Below are 14,021 nucleotides of genomic sequence, written 5' to 3'. Positions count from 1 at the left end.
ATCCAAAGAGTTGTCGCGGGGACACGTCAGCTTCACATCATCTCCAGCACCAACAGTCTTTGTCTCAAAGGTCTGATCGTCTGTGCATCCTGAAGAAAATAAAGAAATACATGTTGGTTATTAACAACCAGGAAATAAAATGTATGCCCTGTGCTGAACTTAAAATACATCTTGAACACATTTGAAAGTTTTACATATACTTACGACTCAGTCTGAGCATCAGAAGTAAAACAAACACAGTCAGCATTTTGTTGTAAGTCCACTTCAGACAGCACTAACATTAGCATGTACGAGAAGATGACTGTCCTAGATATAATCATATCGAGTGGGAGGGAACAACTGCAGAGCATTTTGATTGGCCACTTGTTATGATGGTATTACACTGTATTACCACAGTGGAAAAAAATCATTGAAGCCCGAGCACATGAAACAATACAAGCAGCAAGCTTGTTTCATGTTTCCTGGTGGGTGTCTATATTTGATGCTAAGAGGAAACACAGTATAACTACAGTAATCAAAGACAAATAATTCTTCTGTAGAGGACGTAGAAACAGTTAAGTCACCCATTGGTTTGTCAACCCCCCTTTTAAAGCATCAAGTTTGGGATGTTGGCCGTTTTAATATTTTTTATTTGTAACCACAAGCGACCACATTTGGACGACAAATTTGGCCTTTTACACGGAATAAAAATGCAGAAAAATCAACATTTGGTGACATTACCCAGGTGGGCTGCATGTGAAAACCTAAAGTTCAAGAGTTCAAGCGTGAAAGTAGCCATTGTTATGTCTCAATCCTGCTTGACAGGCCTCTATGGTAGGTACTTACCAATCCCAGGAGGCCAAACCTTAAAATATACCCTGCTTTATTATCAATTTTACTCTAAATGGGAGCAATATTTGCAAAGTGAACATCATGCAGTCCTGAAAAGGCTTGAAACTACCGAGCAGATTGATTTCAACATATCCTGTTGTCAATTAAGTAGTTGGGTTGCCTACCTTGTAACTGGCACCCGTCTAGCTGCTCGTCCAGGAAGAGAGGGTGGATCTGTAGAGTAGCGAGGGGTTGGCACTCCATGTTATTAAACCTATATAGTCTACTCATTAGCTCGACACTTAGCTAGTTAGCCAGTGTGATTCCAACACAATCAGAATCTATTGTTTTGGTTGCTGCTGGAGTTTTTCATTCATCACAATATAGCGCGTGAGAGAGCTTGTGGAAGTAGCAGATTTGTAGCTTGAACGCACACATCAGTGGTGAGCGGGCAGCGGGTGAATGACCGGGTAACTTAAAATATCCGGTCCAGCCATCACAATGGTCCTCCGTCCTCGACAAGCCAGACCAAACCAAAGCTGCCAAGTGTTTTAATTAGCTGAGGTGACACCTAGCACACAGCTAGCAGCCCCACCTGTCACTTAAAGCAACCAGCCCTCCCATTACAGTTATATAGAAACTGGCAAAGCAACATTTTTGTGCCAGGCTGTAAATATGTTGAATTTGCTGTAAAGCTGGGTATTTAAATATAGGGCCTAATGGAGGTTAACTCGCTTTTGGAGCCAGCCTCAAGTGGCCATTCGAGGAACTGCACTTTTTGGTGCTTCAGTGTTGGCTTCATTTTCTCAGCCACAGAGCTGTCTGCTTGGTCCAAACCGACTGAGATAGAGTTTACAATCAAAGTTTTTCCACAAATATCCAATTCAAAATGTTACTATCACCAATGACCTCTAAACACTAATTCATTTAAGATCCATCTGCATGGTAAATACACATTATAGCACTATGTTTCCAGGTCTAATAAAAACTCCTAAAACCTCTGTACCACTGACTTTAATATTAATTAATTAATTGGTTTGATCTGTTAAAAAAAAAGTCTCCAGCCATTTGCCATCTACAGACACAGAGGAGCCATGTTAGATGTTTTCTGAGCCAACCAAAGCAGATGCTCCTCATCATCAGTGATAACCCGCCCACTCTGCCTGTCAGTCACATCAGCAGGAAGAGCACAGCATGCAGAGTTGGGGGAGGTCTGTTAAACCATCCTTCTCTCCAGACTTCAGCAACTTTAATAGTGTACATAACAGGTGGACAGATAGATCGTCTTTGCTGTGTTTTAAAGATGCAACCATACAGTATATAGCAGATGAATATTAGTTCATGTTTTGTTCTGCATTTAAATGCTGATTCACTGACAAGCTGTCTGTCCGTCAATAGTGATGCACTTAAGCAAGGATTTTAATCTCTTTCTGGATAATCAGACAAAGTTTTCTTATTAAGTCACAAACTCACACTTTCAACACTTGTTCTAGACAGAAAGAGCGAGGTGGGGCAGGACAATGATTAGCACCTCCCCTCTCTGACAGCACCGGCCAGTGAAGAGTGCAGACTGCAGAAAGTGTGATAAAAAACCTCACATAGCACCCTTTACCTACATCTGTAAGTAGTTGTGGTTCTACTAATAATTAATAACATTGTGTTGTTCCTCTTGCTATTTTAAGAAGGTAAGAAAACAGTTAAATCAAACTTCCTGACGGTTAAACAGAGTGTGATCAAGGACAAAAAGCCTCTTCACCTCACATTAATGCCAAACCACCACAATGCTAAAGTTTCCATGCATCATTTGGTCGTCAGTGGTGACAGTGAATGTGTGTTTATCTGTGTGTGTGTGCGTGTGGTCAAACTGTTGACACCTAACACCTAGGTTGGACCAAAAACTTATTCTAATAACTAAACGTGTTTTGGAGTGAAATCGAAGACTCACTGACACAATGCTTTGTTTAGCTCCTGAACACACAACACACATACACAGTTTAATGCACACAAGGATGGACACAACTTACAACTGTTACATGGAAGTTAAAACTGAAACTGTCTTTCTCTCGCTTACACACACGCACACGCACATGCACACACACACACACACACACACACACACACACACACACACACACACTTAACTGCACGGAAACTTTAGCACTGTTGTGGTTTGGTCTTAAATTGAGGTGTGAATACAAACAGAGTTTTTTCTTTCTCTGTCTCTGTTTTAGCCTCAGGAAGTTTGGCTTAACTGTTGTTTTATCTTTTTTAAACAGCAAGAGGAACAACACCATGTTATTTATTATTAGTAGAATCAAAAGACTTTACAGATGTCGGTAAATGTTGATATATGATTGCTGTTATTTTGCAAGTTATCACTCTTCACTGGGCGGTGCTGTCAGAGAGGGGAGGTGCTAATCTTTCACTGGTCCCACCTCGCTCTTTCTGACGACAACAAGAGTTTGAAGATGAGTTTGTCCGATAATCAAAGCCGTCCCAGAAGTCTGTTTTTGCGTGCATCACTTTGAGCAATGATGGACAATAATCTTGTCAATGAATTTGAATTTAAATGAAAAGTAATATGATCTAATATTCATGTGCATTATATAGTTGCATGTTTAAAAACACATCAAAGTAATTATTTGCATTTTCATGAGCAAATTAACAAGCAAGAAAAATGTATTCAATTGTTTAAATTTGTTCGAATTAAAACTAGCCTGCAGAAACCTCATGCAGCTCTTCCCTCACTACACATCCTGTCACAGTCACAGTTCTGCTCTGAGCAAACAGCCTTGAAGGTTGGTCAACGGCGGGAGAAACAGACCACAGCCTGTGTGTCAGTGAAACTGTTGCATGTGGCTTTGCTTGTTGTGCAGTGCAGACATGCAGAAGGCCTTTACAAAGTGCTGTCAGAGGTTTATTTATTTTAGTAGTTGTCCTGGAACATTTTTTAATGCTATGTGTATATTCTAAGCATGTTTTTCTAACAGAAAAATGAATTGTGTGAACAGCAGGAAATGTTGTGCTTGTGTTTTTGTTAGATGTGTTCTGCTCTACAGTTGGTCAAAGTTGCTGTGGGCAGATACACAGCAGTTCAATGCCAAAGGCCGGTCAGTGAGGTTTGAGGTTTCGAAGCTGTATCTACCTGCAGCTCCCACAACACTCAATCTGTTTCTCCAAACTCCAGGGGTGGGAGTCATACAAATTAAATGATAAAAGCAGAGGTGATGAAAATGCATGTGAATTGAACAATAAAATGACAAATTAACAGGTGATTTGATTAATTTGAGGTCAGTTTGATGAAAACAGTTGTGATGTGATGAAAATAGAGCCATGTTTCATCATTTTCTTTGTCTCACATTCATCATTTATCATTCACATTACAAAAATGTATAGTTTACAGCAAGCAATGTTTCACATCATGAGTTTGCTTATACTGGGTATAGGTTGATATGAGAGCCGTGTCATTTTTTGGTTCTTTGTATCTCCTAATTTTCTCTGTGGTTTTGGCCTTTACTCTGCGACTTTCTCTCAAACCTCTGACACCTAACCTGTCACTAAATACATTTAGAATCAGGGGCAGGGCTTCAGGCAGGCAGATGGAATAATGGTTAACAGTTAATGGAGTGCAGTTATATAGCACCTTTGTTGTTGTCTCATCCCTCAGTGCACTTTTACTCTACATCCCACTGAGCCCATTCACATGGCAAAGGGAGGGTTTCAGGAGACATATTGGGTGATTTTTTTGTCCACTTTAATTTGCAGACATGAGGAGCAGGGATCGCACTCAGATTTTCAGATTTACCTGCAGGTTAAGAGAAATAAGAAGCAGGTGAGTTGGGGGTAAAAGGTCAGGTGGAGGACAGCAAAGGGGTTACTGCAGGGCACGAGGGAGTGTCTGGATGTGGAACCACACAAGAGTTGGTCGTATGTCAGAATAAGGACAAGTAGCAAACTGAGAGTTAGAATGTGACTCGAGTTTTGACACTTTATCTTTGAGGAAAATAACTTGCAGAAGAACTACGCTTGTAGAGAGGCCACAAGAGAGCAACACAGCATGTTTTATTAATTCATATTAACAGTTATAAAGAGTTAGAACCATTTCACAAATAATAAGGAAGTCACACAGGAAACAACAAGAAAAAGCATGATGCATAAATTATAAATACATTTACTGGTTTCGTTATTGAACAGGTTTTATGCTGATGATGTAATAATTTACTTTCTAATATGACTTCTGACTTTCTTTTGATTGTGTAACCATACCGAGTACTGGCTGATATCAAGTTGTGATTGAAATCATGTTATTTTTCTTCAGATTAAAATCTCTTCAGTTAAAGTTCGGGAATCTTGCCATTAATCCACGTTACATGGAGTGTCCATGTTCATTAGAGTGTCAGTAACCTTTAATGAGTTGAGGCCAGGCATTTTGAGCAGAACAGTTCAGACCAAATATATCATCCAACCATGATACCTGGGCTTTAGTTTTAATCAATCTGTGACAAACTGCCGTTTGGAGATGCTCGTGTTTCCATCGCCTGCAACAGTAAACATGATAAAAACTGAATACATCTGTCATTTGTCATAAATCTGTGTTTGCCGGTTTACGGCATTGTTAAAAAGATCCAAAATCTGGCTGATCATTTGTGGAGTCTAAGGATGATGCTGAGCAAGTCTGGTGTCAATTGAGCAAAACTGTGGGAGGAGATTGAACTAGAACTTTATAATTCCTTGAATCGAGAAGCACAAGAAGAATTCGGAACAACTCTGCCTACATTTGATGTCAGTTGCAAAGTTGCCGCATGTACGACTTATTCATGTTTTTCCCACATATCTGGCTTCAGCAGCTGCTGTAGCGCCACGATCAGGACTTTTAGCCCACAAAGCCAGTTAAGAAAGCCTTCACAGCAGCGTAGATCCTCCTTCTCGCCCCTGCTTTTGTACCCTTCACTGCACCACAGTCAGCTCTCATTGTGGTGAAGGTGACAGCAGAATAAATGTTTGTGTCCTCATTGCTCTGAGAAAAAAACAGAGGTGAAGTTAAAACAAGAAACTGATGTTTTTATTGAAGATGAACCTACCTGTAAATACTTTACCTGTTGAATTTGCAGAACAACAGCAGCTGTGTTAAAACAATCAAACCAAAGATGGAGAACGTTAATCTACACTAAGAGGCACAAAGTTCATATTTTGCTGAATACTGTTTGAGAAATTTTAATTACCGTTACAACATTTTGTCTTGATGGTATAAATCAGGAAGGCGATGACAATCAGACTTAAAGCCAAAGCAGCTGATAACAGGACTGTATTGATCTTCTTCAAATACTGCATGTCGTCTGCTGACGAATCTAGAAAATACTGAGAGTTAGCAGGTTTTTGATAAGAAAAAAAGTTTTGTGTCGCATCAATCCAATGGATTTAACCAGAATCTAAATTAATTATAATCAATGATTTGTATGAAATTCTAACTTACCTTCAATGTTAAGCTTAGTTCCTTTTCCAAACAGTATCTCTCCACATGTGGCCACAGCACAGTAATAAGTCCCGGCATCAGAGGAGCTGACGGTCTTAGAGAAGCTGTAGACACATTTCTGTGGAGAGCGAGCCTCAGGACTGTTCTCACATTCATCTGTTCTGTTTCCAAGAGTGTAAATGACACTGGGATGAGATTCATCTGATCCGGATCTGAACCAGAACACGTTGTGTTTTCCTGGACATGTTTTGTAGTCAGAGTCAGAGAGGAGTGAACACTGCAGAGTCACTGAGTCTCCTGGACGGACTGGATCAGAGGATAAGTCTTGAATGACGGCAGTGATGTCAGGTGCACGTCCTGAGAAATTCAAACCAGAAAATAAACATGCTTCACTAGTTACAATTTATACATTGACACTTTCCTATTAATAATGTACAATTTAAACGAATATTAAAGTCTACCTGGTGTATTTTATTTACCTTTTACTGTCAGAAATGTTCCTTTCAAAAGCGTCATATCAACTAGTGTTTGTTTAACACAAAAGTAAAGTCCAGAATCACTGAGCTGTGTTTCACTGATAATCAGGACAAATGTTCCAGGCTCTTGTTTTGCTGTGATGCGAGGAGTTTTGTTAACCTCTTTGTAGTCAAAGCTATATGTTCCTCCAAAAAATTCAGGCAAGGCTCCAGAAACTAGCCTGATCCAAAATAACTGTGTTTTAGTCCAAGAGGTGTTGCGGGGACACGTCAGCTTCACATCATCTCCAGCACCAACAGTCCTTGTCTCAAAGGTCTGATCGTCTGTGCATCCTGAAGAAAATAAAGAAATACATGTTGGTTATTAACAACCAGGAAATAAAATGTATGCCCTGTGCTGAACCTAAAATACATCTTGAACACATTTGAAAGTTTTACATATACTTACGACTCAGTCTGAGCATCAGAAGTAAAACAAAGACAGTCAGCATTTTGTTGTAAGTCCACTTCAGACAGCACTAACATTAGCATGTACGAGAAGATGTCTGTCCTAGATATAATCATATCGAGTGGGAGGGAACAACTGCAGAGCATTTTGATTGGCCAGTTGTTATGATGGTATTACACTGTATTACCACAGTGGAAAAAAATGTTCAAACCCAAGCACATGAAGCAATACAGGCAGCCAGCTTGTTTCATGTTTCGTGGTGAAGAGGAAACAGAGTTTCTATGGTCATCAAAGACACATTTTTATTCTGTATTTTCCATAGACTGTATTAAAGAAGAGCACATAGAGTTAACTCAGCCATTGGTATCTGAACTCTCCCTTTGAAGCCTCAGGTTTAGAATTTTGGCTGTCGTAATGTTGTTTTTTTGTAACCAGAAGCAAAAATATTTGGCCGACATGTGGATACACATTAGCCTCTTTCATACATGCATGGCATTCAAAAATGTTGCGACATTACCCAGGTGGCCTGCAAGAGAGATCAGAGATCTCTCAAACTTTTCACCTGGACTTTAAGCTGACTTTTTCTGCAGTTCAGACACTGACAGGTGAACTGAATAACATTGATCATCATGTTACAGTGGCACCTGTCAGTGGGTGGCACTTTAGGCAGCAAATGAAAATGATGTTGTCAAAGTTGATGTGTTGGAAGCAGGAAAAATGGGCAAGCGTAAGGATGTGAACGACTTTGACAAGGGCCAAATTGTGATGACTAAACGACTGGGTCAGAACATCTCCAGACCTGAAGATCTTGTGGGGTGTTCCCGGTCTGCTGTGGCCATGACCTACCAAAAGTGGTCCAAGGATGGAAAAGCAACAAATCGATCACAGGGTGGCCAAATCTCATTGATGTGCGTGAGGAGTGAAGGCCACTTAAAGCCCCTGTAAACCCAAATCCATAAAATCCTTCTGTGTAATTTAGGGTCTGATGTACATACTAGTAAGCATCTTAAAAGTTTTATAAATTAGTTTTAATCCAAACTCGAGTTATTGCCTTTCCTTCTTTGTTAACTTCCCTGACGCTGGGGTTAAATTGGACGTGGTTATATACAATATTTATCACTTCATATATTTCCTTCAACCAATCAACCGCAGTTGTCCCGCCCTCACAGGTGCAATAACACTTCTCGGCTCGCGATCAATCTTCCTCTCTGAGTCTGAGCTAACTGTGTCCACATACCCTGAACGTCTCTGCATATACCTGTTGCAATTACCTAATGATCGCCTTTTTCCCCAACATGCCTGTGTGTGCTGTCCCCGGCTGCACATCTACCATCGGGATGACAACGTGTCATTATTTTATTTTGTAACACTTGGAGAAGCAGCAGTGTTTCCGCTACTTACATTTAGTGAATTGTTTCAGCCGCTGCTTCAGAAATTGTAATTAAACGACTCTTTGGAGATTTCAGCTTCAAATCAACGATCGTCCATCCTCTCCTCATTGAGGAAGAGCACTGAAACAGTGAACTCGCAAAGTCTTGGCAACCAAATGAACAACAGCGGACCAGTTTACTTCTAATGGCAAAAGAGGGTCCGCTACGCATCGCTGTCATCGGCATATATATGCAGTTCTAATACGCAGTGTAAACAATGCATGTGCCCATATCAGCTGTGCGCTCAATATCAAACTTTCAGCTCCCTGGCGATCTCCCTCCAGCGAGCTGCACAATATCATACTGAAATGAGGAGATATTGTCTCTCTAACTCCGTACGTCCCTACTGTAAACACATTGATTGTTGCGGTTTATAAAGCTTGTAAATGCTGATGTCATTTGGTAACGATAAATCGTTTGGATCGCTACGTCATTAATAACGTCCATCGTGCACACGCGGCTCACGTGCGGTGAGAACTGAATTGCCAAAGAGAAAATATGTAACTCTTGTGACTTAATTAAACAGACTGCTGATGAAGACAGTCAACACAGCAGACAGAGAGACAGACAGAAGTGTGTGTGGGGGGGGCGGGTTGAGAGGTGCAGGTGTGTTGGGGGACTGAAGCCAAGTGTTCAGATTAAAGAAGTTTGTGATTTAAAACTGAATGAGGTGAAGAAGAAAGTACAATTAAAGTTTCTAGGTAAGAAATAACCATCTAGAAAGAGGGTAAGTCTACATGTGATCACAGAAATTATTGATATATGAGAATAATTGAAATCAATTGATTACAAAGCCTGTAATTAATGAGATTCATTTTTTTAAATCACCTGACAGCAATAGTTTTGATATGACGTGCACATGCGCACATACCTGGGTGGTACAACAAACCCTCTACCCTGCTGCTGAAAAAGATCCTAGAGGAAACACTGCTTCCCCATGCGCCATTGTTGTGTTGACAGTTGCCATGAGAACGTGGACAGGCGGACCCCTCACTCAGAATTTGTGGATGCTTTATGACACACTCAGCTCTGATATCATATATGCATTTTTGCTATTTCAAGCCGAGTTTCCAGGGCCTTTAAAGCACCTACAATGGGCATGTGAGCATCAGAACTGGATCACGGAGCAATGGAAGAAGGTGGCCTGGTCTGATGAATCTTTTTTTCTCTTACATCATGTTGGCCAGGTGTGTGTGCATCGCTTACCTGGGGAAGACATGGCACCAGGATGCACAATGCACTACACAGTTGATAACTAAATGACTATTATGTCTCTGTCCTGTTTGACTGCCCCCCATGGTAGCACCATTTCAATCACAGGTGGCCAGGCCGTAAAACATACCCTGCTTTATTGTCAATTTTACTGTGAATGGGACCATATTTACAAAATGAACATCATGCAGTCCTTAAAAGTCTTGAAACTAGCAACTGAGGCCAGAGTCCCAATTGGAAAATGTTTAATGAGGTAAAAATCAATCAAGAAGTTGGGGCTTTGGCAGTTCACAGGTAGTTAACTGGCACCTGTCTGGCTGTCAGTCCACACCATAGACTGTATGATGGATGTAGCCACCATGTGAGGTCACACATTGGTTTGTCAACTGGCTTTTTAAAGAGTTTGGCATATTGCCCGTCGCCATGTTGGGTTTCTGTAGCCAAAAATGACCATATATGGAAGAGAGGGTGGATCTGGAGAGTAGCGAGGGGTTGGCAAACTCCATGTCATTAAACCTATAGTCTAGTCCTCCAGCTAATTCTGACTTATTAGCTAGTTAGCCATCGTGCTTCCCACAGAATGACAATCATTTTGATTTGGTCGGTGCTGGAGTTGTTTATCACTTAAGAAGCTAAGAAAGCTTATAGCTCAAACGCACACTTCTGTGGTGAGAGGGCAGTGGGCTGTTATACTTAAAATAACCGGTCCAGCCATCACAACGGTCCACCATCCTCTGGGGGAAACCCAACAACAATCCTGACTCCCATGCAGGAGCCACAAAAAATGAATCAATGTAGAACAAACACTGACAGAGCGAACATGTCATGTAATGGTGAGCACAGAAATAGATAGCTGCTAATTCGGCTCACGATTAATAAAATAATACTAGAATTTCACGAACCAAAAAAGCTGGACCACAGACTTCTTGGGGGTCAGCTAGTATAGCTAACCACAAAGCAAGCCATATTATTTGTTCAACATTTGCATGAAAAAAAATCCCCAAAAGGCACCAACAACACAAACAAGGTCAAAAGGTTAAGTTCAGTTTCTGAATTAGCTGAGTTGACACCTAGCACACAGTTTTTGTTGGGTACAACAAGGAACTGCAATTTTTTTGGCACTTCCATGTTGTCTTCATTTCTCAGCCACAAAGGTGTCTGCTTGGTCCAAACTTCCAAATTGAGAGAGTGTACAATGATTGCTCCCGGTGGCATACCCATTAGTGATGACACGCCCACTCTGCCTGTCAGTCACATCAGCAGGAAGAGCACAGTATACAGAGTTGCAGAGGTTTGTTAAACCATCCTTCTCTCCAAACTTCAGCAACTTTAATAGTGTACATAATAGGTGGAAAGATAGATTGTCTTTGTGTTTCAAAAGATGTGACCATACAGTTTATTGCAGATGAATATTAGTTAATGTTTTTTCTTTTTCATTTACATGCTGATTCACTGACATGCTGGTGGTCCATCATTGCTCCAAGTGATGCACATTAGTACAGACTTTAGCAAGGATTCAAATCTTTTTCTGGATAATCAGACAAAGTTATTGAGGCACAAACTCACACTTTAAACACTTACAAAATAGAGTGAGATGGGGCCAGACAATGATTAGCACCAGTCCTGAAAGTTAAGCCCATCAAACATATCTGATTGTTTATCGCTGACGTTCAAAGTGCATTTCCTGTCACACAAATTCTTGTCATTATGAAGCATTCACACTCTCTGTGAAACATTTGGTTTGAATCAGAACTGCTTTTATTTGACCTTTCAATGCTATGACCTCTGGTATGCACTGGAAGATACCACGTCTTACTGGCCTAAACAAGAAGAAGACTTTACAGCCACGCTAGCAGCTCTGTGAATCTGCGCTTACACAGCGGTGCATAGAACTTATTCTTATTGTTGCCATTATGTCAGAAAAAAATAATGAAGCAGTTTGAGCCTTAAGTGTTATCATAGTTATCTTTATTATGATGCAAACTTTATACAAGAAATGCAGTCCACCAGTTCTGATTTCTAATATTAGCACAGCACAGTCATAAAAAAAGATAATTGCTAACAAATTAAACATAAAACAAAAAATTACACAATTATAAAATGAAGGATCTGAAAAGGGGGCGGCCTGATCAATAGATTTAATAACTGTACATCTTTTTCAAAATAAAAGTCTGCCTTATAAAGCAAAAGGTTGCGCGCACACACACACACACACACACACACACACACACACACACACAAGGTATTCATACAATTAAAGGCAGATTTTACAGATTGAAATAAATATTATGTCAAAGATACACTGAACATTTTTAAGGTTATAAAAATAAATATTATCATTATGCTATGGTCACATGGTAGTTATAGTCTTCCAAAAAATAAATCTATCTATCTATCTTTGCATTAATGAGCAAATCCTTACATTGTTTGGATTGTTAGTCTACACAAAAGCCCTGACATCGCTGTAGACAGTCTCTCCCTCTGCTGCTGTTACGTTCCTCTTCTTCTTCGTTCTCTCTGCTTTGCCAGTTCTCTTTGAAAAGGCTGGTACAGAATAAACCAACATGTCCTCATTTCTCTGAGGAAACACACAGAAAAAGGTTTTGAGATGGAAGATGTATCCAAAATCTCTTCCAGTTTCATCTTTTCTTTATAGATCTTACCTGCTGACTTGGCTGCTCGGCACTGGCTGTTGCAGCATTTGTGGGCAGAGCAACAGCAGCTGTGTTAAAACAATCAAACCAAAGATGGAGAACGTTAATCTACACTAAGAGGCACAAAGTTCATATTTTGCTGAATACTGTTTGAGAAATTTTAATTACCGTTACAACATTTTGTCTTGATGGTATAAATCAGGAAGGCGATGACAATCAGACTTAAAGCCAAAGCAGCTGATAACAAAAATATAACTGTATCGGTCTTCTCCAAATACTGCATGTCGTCTGCTGACGAATCTAGGAAACACTGAGAGTTAGCAAGTTTTTGAAAAAGTTTTGTGTCGCATCAATCCAATGGATTTAACCAGATTCTAAATTAATTAGAATCAATGATTTGTATGAAATTCTAACTTACCTTCAATGTTAAGCTTTGTTCCTTTTCCAAACAGTATCTCTCCACATGTGGCCACAGCACAGTAATAAGTCCCGGCATCAGAGGAGCTGACGGTCTTAGAGAAGCTGTAGACACATTTCTGTGGAGAGCGAGCCTCAGGACTGTTCTCACATTCATCTGTTCTGTTTCCAAGAGTGTAAATGACACTGGGATGAGATTCATCTGATCCGGATCTGAACCAGAACACGCTGTGTTTTCCTGGACATGTTTTGTAGTCAGAGTCAGAGAGGAGTGAACACTGCAGAGTCACTGAGTCTCCTGGACGGACTGGATCAGAGGATACGTCTTGAATGACGGCGGTGATGTCAGGTGCACGTCCTGAGAAATTCAAACGAGAATATAAACATGTTTTACTAGTTACAATTTATACATTGACACTTTCCTATTAATAATGTACAATTTAAACAAATATTAAAGTCTACCTGGTGTATTTTATTTACCTGTAACTGTCAGAAATGTTCCTTTCAAAAGCGTCATATTAAGTGTTCTTTGTTTAAAACAAAAGTAAAGTCCAGAATCACTGAGCTGTGTTTTACTGATAATCAGGACAAATGTTCCAGGCTCTTGTTTTGCTGTGATGCGAGGAGTTTCGTTAACCTCGTTGGAGTCAAAGCTAAATGTTCCTCCCAAAACTTCAGGCAAGGCTCCAGAAACTAGCCTGATCCAAAATAAGTTTGATGAATCCAAAGAGTCCTTGCGGGGACACATCAGCTTCACATCATCTCCAGCACCAACAGTCTTTGTCTCAAAGGTCTGATCGTCTGTGCATCCTGAAGAAAATAAAGAAATACATGTTGGTTATTAACAACCAGGAAATAAAATGTATGCCCTGTGCTGAACTTAAAATACAACTTGAACACATTTGAAAGTTTTACATATACTTACGACTCAGTCTGAGCATCAGAAGTAAAACAAATACAGTCAGCATTTTGTTGTAAGTCCACTTCAGACAGCACTAACATTAGCATGTACGAGAAGATGACTGTCCTAGATATAATCATATCGAGTGGGAGGGAACAACTGCAGAGCATTTTGATTGGCCACTTGTTATGATGATATTA

General features: G+C 40.1%; 1 protein-coding gene across 1 annotated transcript; it reads right to left on the bottom strand.

The window, feature by feature from the left end:
- Window positions 1-12,943: 12,943 nt before the first annotated feature.
- Window positions 12,944-13,734, bottom strand: LOC138598514 (uncharacterized; the record flags this gene model as incomplete). Its single annotated transcript, XM_069670310.1, has 2 exons — window positions 12,944-13,278; window positions 13,401-13,734. Coding segments are annotated over 2 exons (669 nt in total), but the record flags the coding sequence as incomplete, so codon positions are not given.
- Between the last annotated feature and the right edge of the window lie 287 nt (window positions 13,735-14,021).

This window comes from Semicossyphus pulcher, unplaced genomic scaffold, assembly GCF_022749685.1.
Source record: "Semicossyphus pulcher isolate SPU_LCO1_2020_fin unplaced genomic scaffold, fSemPul1.0.p SCAF_2, whole genome shotgun sequence".
NCBI classification, from domain to species: Eukaryota; Metazoa; Chordata; class Actinopteri; order Labriformes; family Labridae; genus Semicossyphus; species Semicossyphus pulcher.
Note: the sequence above shows the minus strand (reverse complement) of the source record. Positions and strands in the feature narration are given on the sequence as shown.